Source organism: Natrix helvetica, assembly GCF_964273705.1.
Source record: "Natrix helvetica genome assembly, chromosome: 1".
Classification (NCBI taxonomy): Eukaryota; Metazoa; Chordata; class Lepidosauria; order Squamata; family Natricidae; genus Natrix; species Natrix helvetica.
Window position 1 is genome coordinate 20,460,285 of NC_138548.1, and position 13,963 is coordinate 20,474,247.

The window sequence follows — 13,963 nt, forward strand, 5'->3', positions numbered from 1 at the left end:
AGAAGTTGTGAATGCCCCAACATTGGAAGTCTTTAAGAGGATGTTGGATAGCCATCTGTCTGAAACGGTATAGGGTTTCCTGCCTAGGCAGGGGGTTGGACTAGAAGACCTCCAAGGTCCCTTCCAACTCTACTATTGTATTGTATTGTATTGTATCACTGGAGGTTTTTAAGAAGAGATTAGACTGTCACTTCTCTGACATAGTATAGATTCTCCTGCTTGAGCAGGGGGCTGGACTAGAAGACCTCCAAGGTCCCTTCCAGCTCTGCTCTGCTCTGCTCTGCTCTGTTCTATTCTATTCTACTCTACTCTACTCTACCCGCTTTTTTCTCTCCAATCCTTCCATACTGAGACAAGCCATGTCCTATAACCTTTGTTCCTCTGGCTGCACCACCCACACTGTCTCAACTAACTCTACTTCCAGAGATATTACCTCTTGCTGCTTCCCAGAATACAGGTGGTCCTCGCCTAACGACCAACTACTTGGCCAACCATTCAAAGTTATGACAGACCCGAAAACAATACTTATGACCCAGACTTGAAGTTCCAACATCTGCCCCTCCTCCTGGTCATGTGACTTCATTTTGGGCATTCAGCAATCAGCCTGCATTTAGGCTGTAGTGGGACCTGTAGTGTCCCAGAGTCATGTGACCATGATTTATAACATTCCCTCTCCGAAACAAGCACTTCATTCCAGTTTCCAGCAAAAAAAAAAAAAAACCACTGCAAAAAAAAAAGGTGCTAAAATCAGGCACAGTCACGTGACAACCTGCTTAATGACTTGTATGACATGACCACAATTACGGGCTCAATTATGGTCGTAAGTCAAAGACTGCCTGCATTTGCAAATATCTCCTAGAATACGTCTGTGAGGCTGCCTTTGTCCTGCGAAATCATTCCTTTGAATTTATCTTTTATTTTTATGATGTTAATTTAATAGCTGTTTGAGTGCAAACGAAAGAGAATGGGCAGGAATGAGCAAAAAGAGATTTATAAGAGATGTAAATTATGCAGCTGTACTGTATAAGCAAAAACATGTTTTATTCAAGGCTTTTGGCTCCTGCATTCTAAAAGAACTCGGCTGACAGCTAAATCTTGACATGGACAATGAAACAATTGTCGGCTGCTTCCTAATTTACCATTCTTTTTCAACTTTCCTTCCTCTCTTGATCTCCCAAATCAAATGTTAGGTGGTTAAGATCCTGAGGAAAAGCACTTGGATAATAAATAACACAAATTTATATCATGTATATTATATAAATAGATTTACAAATGTTAATATTAATACCCACCCAATTAACTTGACAGGTACCACAAGATCCTTTGGGACTGTTATTATTGTCACTTCAAAGTTACTGAGTACATTTCAGAGCTATAAAACACACACACACACACACACACACACACACACCTTAAGAAGAAATTGGAAATATATCTAAAATCCCCTCTCTAGACCCAAGTCCCTTTTCCAGCATTGCTCCTCCAGATGCTTTACAGAAGCTCAGAAACAGAAGGGGGGGGAAAGGACTATAGCTTCAAGCAAAAATAGCGTCCATTTACATTTTTAAAATTGTTTTACAATCCACGGCAAGGCGAATCTAAATACGTGCAGCGTGGTTTGTAAAGTTTGTTATACCAAGGGTTAAGACAGGAGGAGGAGCTTTGTGAGATCTCCTACAGACCACAGAAAAAAACCAAAATGTTTTAAATCCATTCTAATAGTAAAATAAATAAATATTGCAGCAGAGTGTCCCTTGTTTGGGCCTTTCATTAATTGGTAAGGTTTCGATTAGATCACAAATCTCAGAGCAAAGTGTAATCTACAAGGAAGGAGGCAGATGGCTGGGTGTTTGAGGGGCGGGATTATAAATTAAAATGCTCACAAGGGCAAAGTAGAGTATCCATCCATTGACTGGCTGGCTGCAAGGAATGGGAGGGAGAGACAATGCGCTATTCATTTCTATGCTCGCCTTCCAATAAATACATGACTGTAAGCGGACAGGTGGGGAAAGGGTGACTGACATATAGGCTTTCTGAATTCATTGATGGAAGGAAGGAAATGGAAGGTCCTAGCAAGGCCTCCCTAATTCAAGTGCATTCACCAATATTCTATTTTGCGTTTTCCTGAGCGGAGGCTGCCTCTGCATTACATTCTCGGGATCTTCTGGTATTGGCTACTATTGGGTTAAGGCCTCCTCTTGTTGTGTTTGGAGTATGTTCCTTTGGACTGATTTCTTCCAGATTTACATTCCATCTCCTTGACTCATAACCTACGTGGGGATGATGGACACCATCCCTATGCGGGGATAGAGGAAAGCCAAACCATCCCGTTTTGAGGAATACCATGAACTGGGACTGACTCCTATATCTCTTACAGGCAGTGCCCACCATCAGGGCAGAGGAGTGAGGCTGCCCTGCCCTGCTTCTGAAAATCTTCATCCAAAACAGTATCCTGAGGTTGAAGCTCTTTTCTACTTGCTTGCCAAAGTCCATGAAGCCTACTTCCTTCCTTGCCTTTGGTCTATATAGCAGGGCTGGGCAATTAATTTTCCCATTGAATTGTTGTAGAAAGCCGAACCAATAGGCTTGTGAAGGTGTGCAAGCGTGCAAGTACATACCTAAACTGGGGGGGGGAGGGGGGGAAGCAGTCGCCTTCAAAATAAAAGCAATGCAGTTGTATTGCATGCATGGTGTACATCAGGGGTGTCCAAACTTGGGAACTTTAAGACTTGTGGACTTCAACTCCCAGAATTCCCCAGCCAGCCATGGCTGGCTGGGGAATTCTGGGAGTTGAAGTCCACAAGTCTTAAAGTTCCCAAGTTTGGACACCCCTGGTGTACACCTATTTACATTTGATTTCTAATTTCAAATTACCTCACGCGGGCCAGACAAGGACAGTGTGGCCCAGGGGCTGTAAAAGAGCCTTCCCTATTCTTTAAAACAAAGTGTATCCTGCAAACTGCAAATTGCACCCCACATAAAATATTGAAGACTGCAATCAAAATTAGAAAATCTAATTTCAAGAAAGAAATTAGAAACGAAATCCAGTTTGAGATAGCGGTTAAGGCAGGGGTGTCAAACTCGATTTCATTGAGGGCCACACCAGGGCTGTATTCGACCAGGCGGGGGGAGAGTTGGGGGGACATGGCCAGCATGACATCACTCATGTTGGGGGGGGGGGCTGTGGTGACCCAAGTGCTCTCCAGAAAAAATGGGCTCCTAGCCCACATTTTCAGCCATGATGAGCTTCCGCAGCCTTCTGCCAGCGAAAACGGAGCTTGGGAGCCCCACCACCCCGAACTCCGTTTTCGCAAGCAGAGGGCTGCAGGAGACTGTCATGGCCAAAAACGGAGCCTGAGATAGCTGTGTGCAGCCCTCCCAAGCCCCATTTTTGTTGGCAGAGGCACCACAGGCCGGTCCTTTGCTGTCTCCCCGTGAACCAGGTCTACGTATCCCGTGGGCCGGATGCAGCTCACAAGCCTCGAGTGATGCCCTGAGTTAAGGCATCAGTCTAGATTAGAACTCGGGTGACGATAGGTTCTAATCCCAGTTAAGGCACAAAGCTGGTTTAGTGATCCTGGGCCAGTCATTTACTCTCAGCCCTAGGAAAGAAGCAGTCTTTCTGCCAAAATCTTGCCAAAAATGCAGTACTTATCCAGACTATCAAAAACCAAGACTGACTGGAAGGCATGAATCAATTCAAGAAAACTCTACAATGAGGTATTCTTTGATCTACTGTATGTTAGCTATAGGAAGAAACGAAGAAGGGGAGAACAAACTTGTTTTTAACAAAGGCTAATCCTAACCACATCAAGTAAGCTTCTGAAGGCATGGTAACAAGTAATGAAGGCGTTCCAGAAAGAAAAAACAAATCCTAATGCCATCCATCATTATTATTTTACAGTGGTACCTGAGTACTCATCGTTAATTGGTTCCAGGAGGCGGGATGAGTATCAAAAATGATATTTCCCATAAGGAATAATGTAGTGGGTCACCAGCTCTAGCTGATGGGTTGAGTACCAGACAAACTTTTTGCGTCCAAGTGCACTGAGTACCAAATTCAAGGAGTTTCAAAGCAGTTGAGTACCAAGGTACCACTGAATTTAGACTTTGTGCTTCATGGGAGTTTATAATTCAGTTTTGAAAATGTTGCCCATTGCCCAGAATCCTTTGGAACCAGAGTGGGTGGGTTACAAATGCTGTTTACAATGAATAAGAATTTAAATAATTCATCTGAGGCGCGGGCGGGGGGACAAGCAGATAACAACACAGGATTCTTTCATATTGTGTGCCTGGGTTATTCCCCTTCGTTTCTCTCTGTGCTTCCTCTTCTTGGGAGCCATGTAAACAAAGCAAAGCCAAACAGCAAAACACTGCATCTTCCCTCTCTCCCCATATCTTTAACAAAACGAAGACTAGAATTACCTCTGATCCTTAACCTGTAGATGGTTAGATTAACAAAAGGCAATATTGTAAGGTTACAACAGCAGAAGAAAACACAGCAAAGACTAGGTTTTATCCCTTGCTTACTTCCTTCAGCCATTCTGTTCTTTGTGCTTTTTTAATTTCTATTTTTATTTATTTGGTGTTTTCAAGTTAATATTGTCTACTAGCAACTGGCTGGACTAGTTTCCTTGGCAAGGTTTTTCAGAAGTGCTTCACCATTGCTCTCTTTCTAGGGTTGAAAGAGAGCGACTGGCTCAGGTCATTCCACCCCACCCCACCCCAAAGAGCAGGGGTGTCCAAACTTGGCAACTTTAAGACTTGTGGACTTCAACTCCCAGAATTCCCCAGCCAGCTCTGCTGGCTGGGGAATTCTGGGAGTTGAAGTCCACAAGTCTTAAAGTTGCCAAGTTTGGACACCCCTGCCATAGAGGCATGCTCTATGAGTCATCATGCTCTAAGAGTCTAGGCCTTAAGGCACAACTCAGAGTTTCCCAATGTGCAGTCTGATGCCTCAACCATTGGACCAACCTGAATCTGTAGTTTCCGCTAGCATACTACAATAGATAAAGGTTTCCCCCAGAATAGGAAATTTTAGTTGCGTGGAAATTAAAACACCAATCTGCTACTAGTTGGAAACTGCTCCTAATCTTGCAATACATTAAAATGAACAAATCAAAACTTAAGGACTTCTTTCCTCTCTTTCCCTGTTATTATCTATAAGAGTTCTTTTCTTGACAAGACACTGAAAAAGTCATCTAAAAAAAAAAGATTAAACATGCAGATTACTTCTTGTAGTCAGTGGTATAGTAGAAACTTTGTCAGACTAATATCTATTTCCCTGTTATTACATCGGCATGTGTGAGTATAGAAAATATATTTAATGCTACCATATTTAATGCTACATCCACAGAAGGATAGTTCAGTTTGAGATTAAATATAGACAACATAAGCAAAATGGCCATTTAGTGCTTAAAAATACTTGACAACATAATAATCTGGTTATGTAAGTTAATATTTAAAGTCCCCTCCCTCCAAAAAGCATAACCTCTATTTAGTTCCAAATTAATAGAATAAAACAGCTATTTCACCCTGGCACTTTGCTTTGCAATTCCTCCAGCAGGCAATGGCATTTTCCAGGTCAGCAATAAAGCAACTGAACATGTTCTCTTATTGGCATCTGCATAATGCTGTTTTGGTACTGGGCTGCATTATTATATGACACAGCTCTGCATCCGGAGCAGTAGGGTTGGTAAAAGTACGTGTTTGTCTGTGTAAATATATATCACACTTCTCTGGGTGTGAATATAGGAACTAAAAAAAAAGATTTTCCTGCCAAGTTGCCTGAACTCTCCAATTAAGCTTTAAGTTAAGTAGGTTAGATTTCATCAACCTGATGCCATCCAAATACATTGGACTTCAACTCCCATAAGCTTTAATGCAGCATGGCCAATGATTCAGAGTATAATGGGATTAATCAATACAGATGGAGGTCACCCCGTTGGACAAGGTTGCACATATTTACCCCATGGTGATTGTCCAAGGAATTTACATCATAAAACTCAAGTTAGGGTCAATAAAATGTCAAAAAACAAAACAAACACAGCATCAATAAAGGAAGAAAAAATGGCTGAGCAAATGATGACCAGAACTTTACAATTAGCAAAAGCAAATTAAAATGTCCATTGGCCTCTGGAGTCAAAGGAGTAGCACTCAAAGCCAGGCCAACTCTTCCACAGAAAGGAATGGGAGAAACACTGTGGCTGGTGATTTATTCCCATCATTCAAATCAGTTCTAGCCACAAAGCTGTCTGCAAGCTGTTTCCTTGAATTATTCAACTTGGAAAAGATTAAAGAGGGAAAAAAAACCCTCTTAACATCTTCCTGTTAACTCCTTACACATCTAGTCCACAATAGACAAAGCTTTGCAAATTGTGATGAGTGTATCCCTATTGTCTCAACAGATTTCCCAACATAAAAATTAAACCGGGCACAAATACAAATTTTTCACCAGCCTGCAAAAACATTATTTTAAAAAAAAGCAGGCTGACAACCACCTTGTGAGACAAGAGGGCACATTCAGACACCAGCCCTGTTAGAAAAGGACAACTAATGTTGAATTTAGTCTCTAATAATTCAATGTTTCCTAACCTTGGTCCCTTTCAGATGGGTGGACTTCAACTCCCGGCTGGCTGGGGAATTCTGGGAGTTGAAGTCCACCCATCTGAAAGGGACCAAGGTTAGGAAACATTGCTCTAATCTGGGCTATCCACACAAATGTAAATATCCTCCAACTGTTGCATCTGACTTCGGGGGAAGATCTCTCTTCTCTTCTGCCCTACCCCGGCGCGGCGAAGCCTCCGAAGCCTTTTCTAGCCCAGCAATGTGCATCGAATCGGACCGAAAGAAGAAACAAGCCAGTTTTTCCGAAGCAGCCGCCGCGGCGACCCTCTCCTCTTCCGGGCCTTAAAAGCAAATTTCCCCACGCAACAACTGCAAAACCCCCTACCGTACGATCGGGGCGAAATGCGGGCAGCGTGGCTTGCATTTCAAATAAACAAACCAACCAAAAATACGCACACAAACACACAAACACCCCTACACACAAACACAATGAAATGGGAGATATGCTAGACCCAAGGAGGGACCTGGAGGGAGGGAGAGAAACCCTAAAAGACTACGATCTTTTTAAAAGAACCGCAAAACACACACACACACACACACACACACACACCTTCGGCTTCGCCAACAGCCCACCTACCATTTCTCCAGGGGGGGAGGGAGAGCTGTGCCGGGGTCTCGCTCAGACGTGGCTGCTTTTCCGAAAGAAGGATAAGATCTTGGAAGGGGGGGAGGGGCTCAAAGGAAATCCTGGGGTCGGGGAGGGGAGGGGAGAGATCCGCCGCGACTCCAGCAGCATCAAAGGCGGAAAAAGAGGGTTACACTGTAGCCATTTTAACGCGGTCGCAGCTGTCGCGAGATCGGAAGTGCGGCGGGCGGGGGGGGGGAGAGAGAAAGTGAGAGAGAGAGGAAAGGAGGGGCGGGGATTTTTTTCAAAGAGGAGGGAGCCCGCGTTAGAGGCTCCTTCCCCCCCAGTGGTGCGAGAGTGGGGAGGGGGGAGAGTGGGGAGGATGAGAGTGACAGAGAGAAAGAGAGAGACACGCAGAGAGAGAGTGACAGAGAAAGAGACAGAGGGGGGAGAGAGAGAGAAGGGAATAGAAGGGGGGAGAGAGGGACAGGGAGAGAGCAAAAGAGATCGAGGGGAAGAGTGATAAGAGAGACAGAGGGGGGAGAGACACAGAGTGACAGAGAAAGACAGAGGGGAAAGAGAGAGAGAGAAGGGAAGGGGAGAGAAAGTGACAGAGGGAGAGAGAGGGACAGGGAGAGAGGGACAGGGAGAGAGCGAAAGAGAGAGAAGGGAAGAGAGACAGACAGACAGAGGGGAAGAGAGACTCAGAGGGGGAGAGAGAGACAGACAGAGAGAGTGACAAAAAATAAAGGGGAGAGGGGGAGAAAGAGAAAGGGACAAGGAGAGAGAGGGAGGAGAGAGAGACGGGGAAGAGAGATAATGACAGAAAGAGAGAGGGAGAGAAAGAGGGAGGGACAGAGGGGAAGAGAGAAGGACAAGGAGAGAGAGGAGGGACAGGGAGAGGGGGGGAGAGAGGGGGGAACAGGGACAGAGAGACAGAGAGAGAGAAAAGAGAGGGTGGAGGGACAGGGAGAGGGGGAAAGAGAGTAAAGGGGGAAAGAGAGTGACAGAGTGAGAGAGAGGGGCACAGGGGAGAGAGAGGGAGGTACGGGAAAGGGAAAGAGACAGAGGGGAATAGAGAGAGTGACAAGAGAGAGGGGGAGAGGCAGGAACAAGGGGAGAGATAGAGCAACAGTGATAAGAGAGAGACAGAAAAAAAGAGACAGAAGGGAGACAGACAGACAGAGAGGGGGAAAGAGAGAGAGAGAGAGATGCCTGATAGGGCGGGGGGGGGGGTATCACCAGAAGCGGAGTTTTTAAGAATGAAGCTTCTTGAAACCTCCCTTGGCATGTCCTAAATATGCTTTGCCCAAACTTGGCAAAGTAGGTAAAATCCACACGGCCTACGACCACGCTCGCAATCTCAGAAGCAGCCACACAAGAAAGGCATGTAAGAATCCATGTACTTCCACAGTGGGGAATAAAGATAGGATAAAAGCTCAATCACTGAATGCCTATGTTGATTCTCAGTCATCCAGGTCATAGGTATCCCCCAAGTGCTTTTTTTCCAAGAGGCGACTGACAGGGAATGGAAGGATTTATATTCCTTGCAGACAGCTGGTCATTTGCATTCTTTTAGAGTGCAACATCCTGCAAAAGAAGCACAGCGCCACAACACAAACTTTTCAGCAGTTCCAAGAAGCGCCACACCCATTTGCATTCAGGGTGACCCTGAGGACACAGATAAACCTCCAAGTGGCTTTCTAAAAGAATCCAAATGTCCAGCTCTCTGCAAGGAATATAAATCCTTCCATTCCCCACCATCCAGTCGGCGCTGAAGAAGTTTCTTGGATGAGAAGCAAAACGTCTTCAAGGAAAAAACAAGGAAATCCTGTTGCCTCTTGAAAAAGCACCTTTGGAATTTAATCACTGAAATAACTTTCAAAGTTTATTTGTTTACGCACACAGTTATGTCTACAGTAAAGGGAAGTTACAGTATTTTTTTAAATTCAGTTCCATCTGTAAGAGTCTGCTTTATTTAAAACAAATGAGCCCACGATAATAGATACGGATATGTGTCAATCATTCCTTCTACTAGTAAATATCAGGAGGGGCATTAAAAAAACACCCACGTGAAAACAAGAAGTGGGCAGGCGGGCAGATAGCAGCAGAGTCTCCTGCATTCAATGAAAAGATTAAAAAAATGGGAATCATACAGACCCTCTACTGCCCTTCCTCCTGTCAGGCTCTGTCAAATATTAGCCCTGTATGTATGAAGCGGCCTGGAAAATCAGGAAAGTGAAATCTGCAATGGCTGGAATGGCATGGCCTGTCAGGGCATAGCTGTTTAAACCTACATCTAAATCAGAACCACCCACACTGCAACAATATAAGGCTTATTTGCATATAGGTAAAACCTTCAAACTTGATTTTAATATAGCTGCATAATGCATGAGCTTATCATGTACCTATACAAAGAATAAAGGCCTTCCCTGTCTGAACTATAAACTGCTAATATATTCAAACCTACATACCCACCCACAAGAACCCAAGGCCGTATCCAAGCAGCTGCAGATATAAAAACAACCGCTTCATCAATTCATATATTTTGCAGAGGAAGCAAGAGAAAGGAATATGTTTAAGGTTCGAACAAAGGAGCTTCGAAAAGCAGACTGTATAGCTGTGCTTCTCAGCTGCGCCTTGACCACACATATCCCACAAATGGAAGTCTTTCTAAAAATTAGAATCTGAACTTGCTGAATCAGCTGCAACAAAAGATGAGATTTCACCCCTCCTCCTCCTCCCCCCTCCCATTATTTCAGCTCTCTAATGCCATGAGAAGAACAAAAGAAAGCCCCCTGAGACAAAGGCAGGGAATGGCCAAAGGCTTGATATATGCCGTGACAGGTGAAATGAAGAGCAGGGAATGGCACTTTCTCTCTCCTTTGGCATTTTAGCCCATTCGTTTTTCATACCAGCTGTGGAGGATAGTAAATCTCCCCCAAAGCTCAAGGATGCAGGTGAAAGGATCTTCCCCAGCACCGGCAGCCGGCTGTTTATGGCATGTTTGCTTCCCTGAGGCCTGCTGGATAAGCTACATTTGGTTTGGTTCACAACACATCAAATAAATCACAGCTAAGTTTACCTAACACGCTAGATTGTAAGCTACGACTTTGTTCTTTAAATGGCCGAATTCACAAGCCTGGCCAAGCAAGCCGCACTGTTGGCTTGAACACGCGTGTGTAAACCCAGTCATGGTTTGCAACGGCTGTCAAAAGCTTTTTCTTGGATGGGGATCATTATGGCACAGCCCCAACTACAGGTAGTCCTCGACTTACAACAGTTCATTTAGTGACTGTTCAAAGTCACTAATGGCACAATGGCAAAGAAAATAGTGACTTATGACCGTTTCTCACACTTATGACCATTGCAACATCCCCATGGCCACATGATCAGAATTCAGACGCTTGGCAACTGGCTCATATTTATGACGGTTGCAGTGTCCCGGGGTCAGGCGATCAGCTTTTGCAACCTCCTGACAAGCAAAGTCAATGGGGAATCCAGATTCACTTAACAACCGTATCACTAATTTAACAACTGCAGCAATTCACTTAACAACTGTGGCAAGAAAATTCATAAAATGGGGCAAAATTCATTTAACGAATGTTTCACCTAGCAACATAAATTTGGGGCTCAATTGTGGTTGCAACTTGAGGACTACCTGTATTTCTTTGTGAGTTTGATCAACTGGATTCCCTGTTGGCTGGTGATTGGTCCCCAAGCCCACAAATAAAAGTTCTGTGCCGCCACAGAAAACAAATTGGGTTATAAGAAGGACTCTTGAGGATGAAAATAAGAATATTCCACTAATGATGCCAACCTCATGTCACATGTCGACTCCTTTTGTTTTCCTTTAAGATAACTGAGTTAGAAATAAAAGTCAGTACAGATAGTCCTCGACTTACGACAAATGAGTCCAAAATTTCTGTTGTTAAGTAAGACATTTGTTAAGTATGTTTCCCCCCATTTTAAGACTTTTCTTGCCACAGTTGTTAAGTGAATCACTGCAGTTGGTAAGTTAGTAACCCAGTTGTTAAGTGAATCTGGCTTCCCCATTGACTTTGCTCATCAGAAGGTAGCAAAACGGGATCACATGACCCCGGGATGCACCAACTGTCATAAATATGAACCAGTTGCCAAACATCTGAAAAGGTGGTAACTATAAAAAACGATCATAAGCCACATTTTTCAGTGTCACTATAACTTTGAATGGTCACTAAACTGTTATAAGTCGAGGATTAGCTATATATTTTTCGGCGTATAAGACACACCTTAGTTTTTGGGGAGGAAAATAGGAGAAAAAAATGCTGCCTGCCAGGTATTCATCTCGCTAGCGTCCTTAGCATGGTCAGCTTCACCACATACGTTTGCTGGTTTTGAGCGTGTGGACAGACGCTTTTGATCCCTTGGTTGGGGATAAAAAACAGCTTCTAAAGCCCAGCTCATTGTCGGAGGGAGCAGCAATGAGGGCAAAGCAAGGAAGATTGCTTCACTTGTTAGCACCTTATTAGGGGTGAAAAAAAGCTTTGAAAAAACTACATTCAAAGTATAAGATGCACCCAAATTTTCAGTCTCTTGGGGGGGGGGGGAGTGAGTCTTACACTCCAAAAAATACGGGATTTACTGCATGCCTTTTCTCAAGGTGGTATGTATGGTTTCTACCTTTTACATCCACAGCAGCTACCTTAAGAAGTAAATTGGGTTTAAAGGTTGTGTGACTGTCACCCAACAAACTCCATGAAATAAAGTGAGAACACGAAGTCAGGTTTTGCAACTCCCGGTCCAACATTTTACCCCTTCATTCATACTCTTCCCTGCAATTTGGACAGCCATGTCTCAAGTTTAGAGGGCCTTTTGTACTTTTCAAAGAATTTCTTGATCAGAGCAGCATATACATGTATTAAATAAAAATATAGTATGGCCAGAACAGCACTTTTTAAAGCAGCTGGTTACATTAGTTGTAAAAAGTAAACAACAGCACTCCCAAATAAGTAAACTACTTATTTACTCCCCAAAGCAGTAAAAAGTAGTTTACTGCCAAAAAAATTAAACTATTGCCAAATAAGAAGAGATTGTTCAACCATTTGTCTGAAATGGTAACGTGTTTCCCGCCTGAGCAGGGGGTTGGATTAGATCTCCAAGGTCCCTTCCAACTTTGTTATTCTATTATTCTGTAAGTAGACAAGCCATTCCCCACATGTGAACTTCTCAAATAATGAGCCTCATAACCTAAGCAGAGACCCAAGAGGGTGCACTGAATTCACTGCAATTTATATAAGCCAGTATAAGCACATAGCTAGATTTCCTTTCCACTAGGAAATCTTCAAGCTATAGAATAGAGTGGAAAGCTGGGGAAAAAAACTATTTAATATTGTTGCCCAAAACTATATGGATGTCTGCATTTACTAATAGGAAAAGAGTTCAACTTCAGTGATGTTTACCTTTTTAAAAGACAAAAATGCTCATTTCTCTCTGATATCTTTTAACATCTGAACATAAAATGCAAACATAATTAAAACTGTAAAGTGCTTAAGTACAGTGACTAGAATATCTTCTTTAAAACCCAATCCTTTTATTTGGTGAACCAAATAATATTTTGGGCAGAAGTAGCTCTGGAATGTGGTAGGTCAAAATTCAGTCCTGCAGTAAAAGTAAACCACATTATTGAACATCTGAAAATTCACTAAACAGGTGACAGATTTATTACATTTCTTGTGTCATTTTGTTTAACATTAAACATCATATATGAGGTTTCCTCTCTGATTCCCCCATTTAAATCTCATCTTTGCTAAGTGGATAAATGAATGAACTTGCAAGTGGCCTTCAGATGCTATTCTCTCCCAGCCAGGATATTTTTAAAAAGTCTAAAAAGACTATGATGACTGAGATAGAAGCCCTTAGAACATCTGAAATGGAGCCAAAGGTATTAATGTGACTTCAACCACTGACCAGGATTCATCCAAGCACAGCTTTTAAAATCAAACCAAGATTTATTCAGCTGCAGAAAATTAAGCAAGGAACACAAAAGAGTGGAAAATGGAGGAAAATGTTTTCCCACTTATAGAATCTCACTCAAAAGTGTATTATCTATTGGAACCAGCTTCAGAGGTGTACAACACCAAATAACAGAAAACAAACAAAAAATTAAGGTGTTGGAGGAGGGGGCGGCTGGGCTAGGAGAGGAGGTTAAGGCAGTCCGGAAGGGAAATTTAGAATTGGAAAACTTTATGGCCAAGATAGAACTTGAAAGAGTGTCCTTTTTTCTCAGATTCCAGAACCTACCAGAGACAGAAAATGAAGATCTTAAGGATATTATGAGTACAATTTTAGCAGAATATATTAAGAGAGACAAAGAACAGTTGTGGTGGGATATGGATCTGGTTTACAGGATTAATTCAGCATACGCTAGAACACATAATGTTCCAAAGGAGGTACATGTTAAATTTCTTAGGAGGACCATGAGGGATGAGGTGCTAGGGGCTCAAAGGGGGGGACCATTAAAATATAAAGACAAAGAAATTACCATTCTTAAGGAAATTCCAAACATAAAAAAATAAGAGAGAAAAGGAGGAAGTATTCCTCCTTATCAAAGAAATTATATAATAAAGGAGTTTGGTTTAGATGGTTATTGCCAGAGGGAATGTTGATCTTTTGGGAGGGAAACAGAATTAGAATTAATACAGTGGGGGAGGCAGAAGCCTTCATTAAAAAACATGCCTCTCTCCTAGAGGACGAAATATGGGAGGTAGTGAAAAAGGTAGTAATGTACAA

The 13,963-nt window shown here is 42.9% G+C and overlaps 1 protein-coding gene across 3 annotated transcripts in view; it reads right to left on the reverse strand.

Moving 5' to 3' along the window:
- ZNF414 (zinc finger protein 414) overlaps nucleotides 1-13,963 on the reverse strand; it is a 39,610-nt gene that overhangs the window by 21,552 nt on the left and 4,095 nt on the right. Inside the window, exon 1 of one of the 3 annotated variants that reach the window (XM_081943068.1) lies at nucleotides 7,205-7,391. The exons of the other annotated variants lie outside the window; for them this stretch is intronic. Coding sequence (XP_081799194.1) covers nucleotides 7,205-7,207 — 3 coding nt within the window. The 5' untranslated portion in view covers nucleotides 7,208-7,391. Of the gene's footprint in view, nucleotides 1-7,204; nucleotides 7,392-13,963 lie in introns of those variants that run through there. 3 annotated transcript variants of the gene reach the window in all.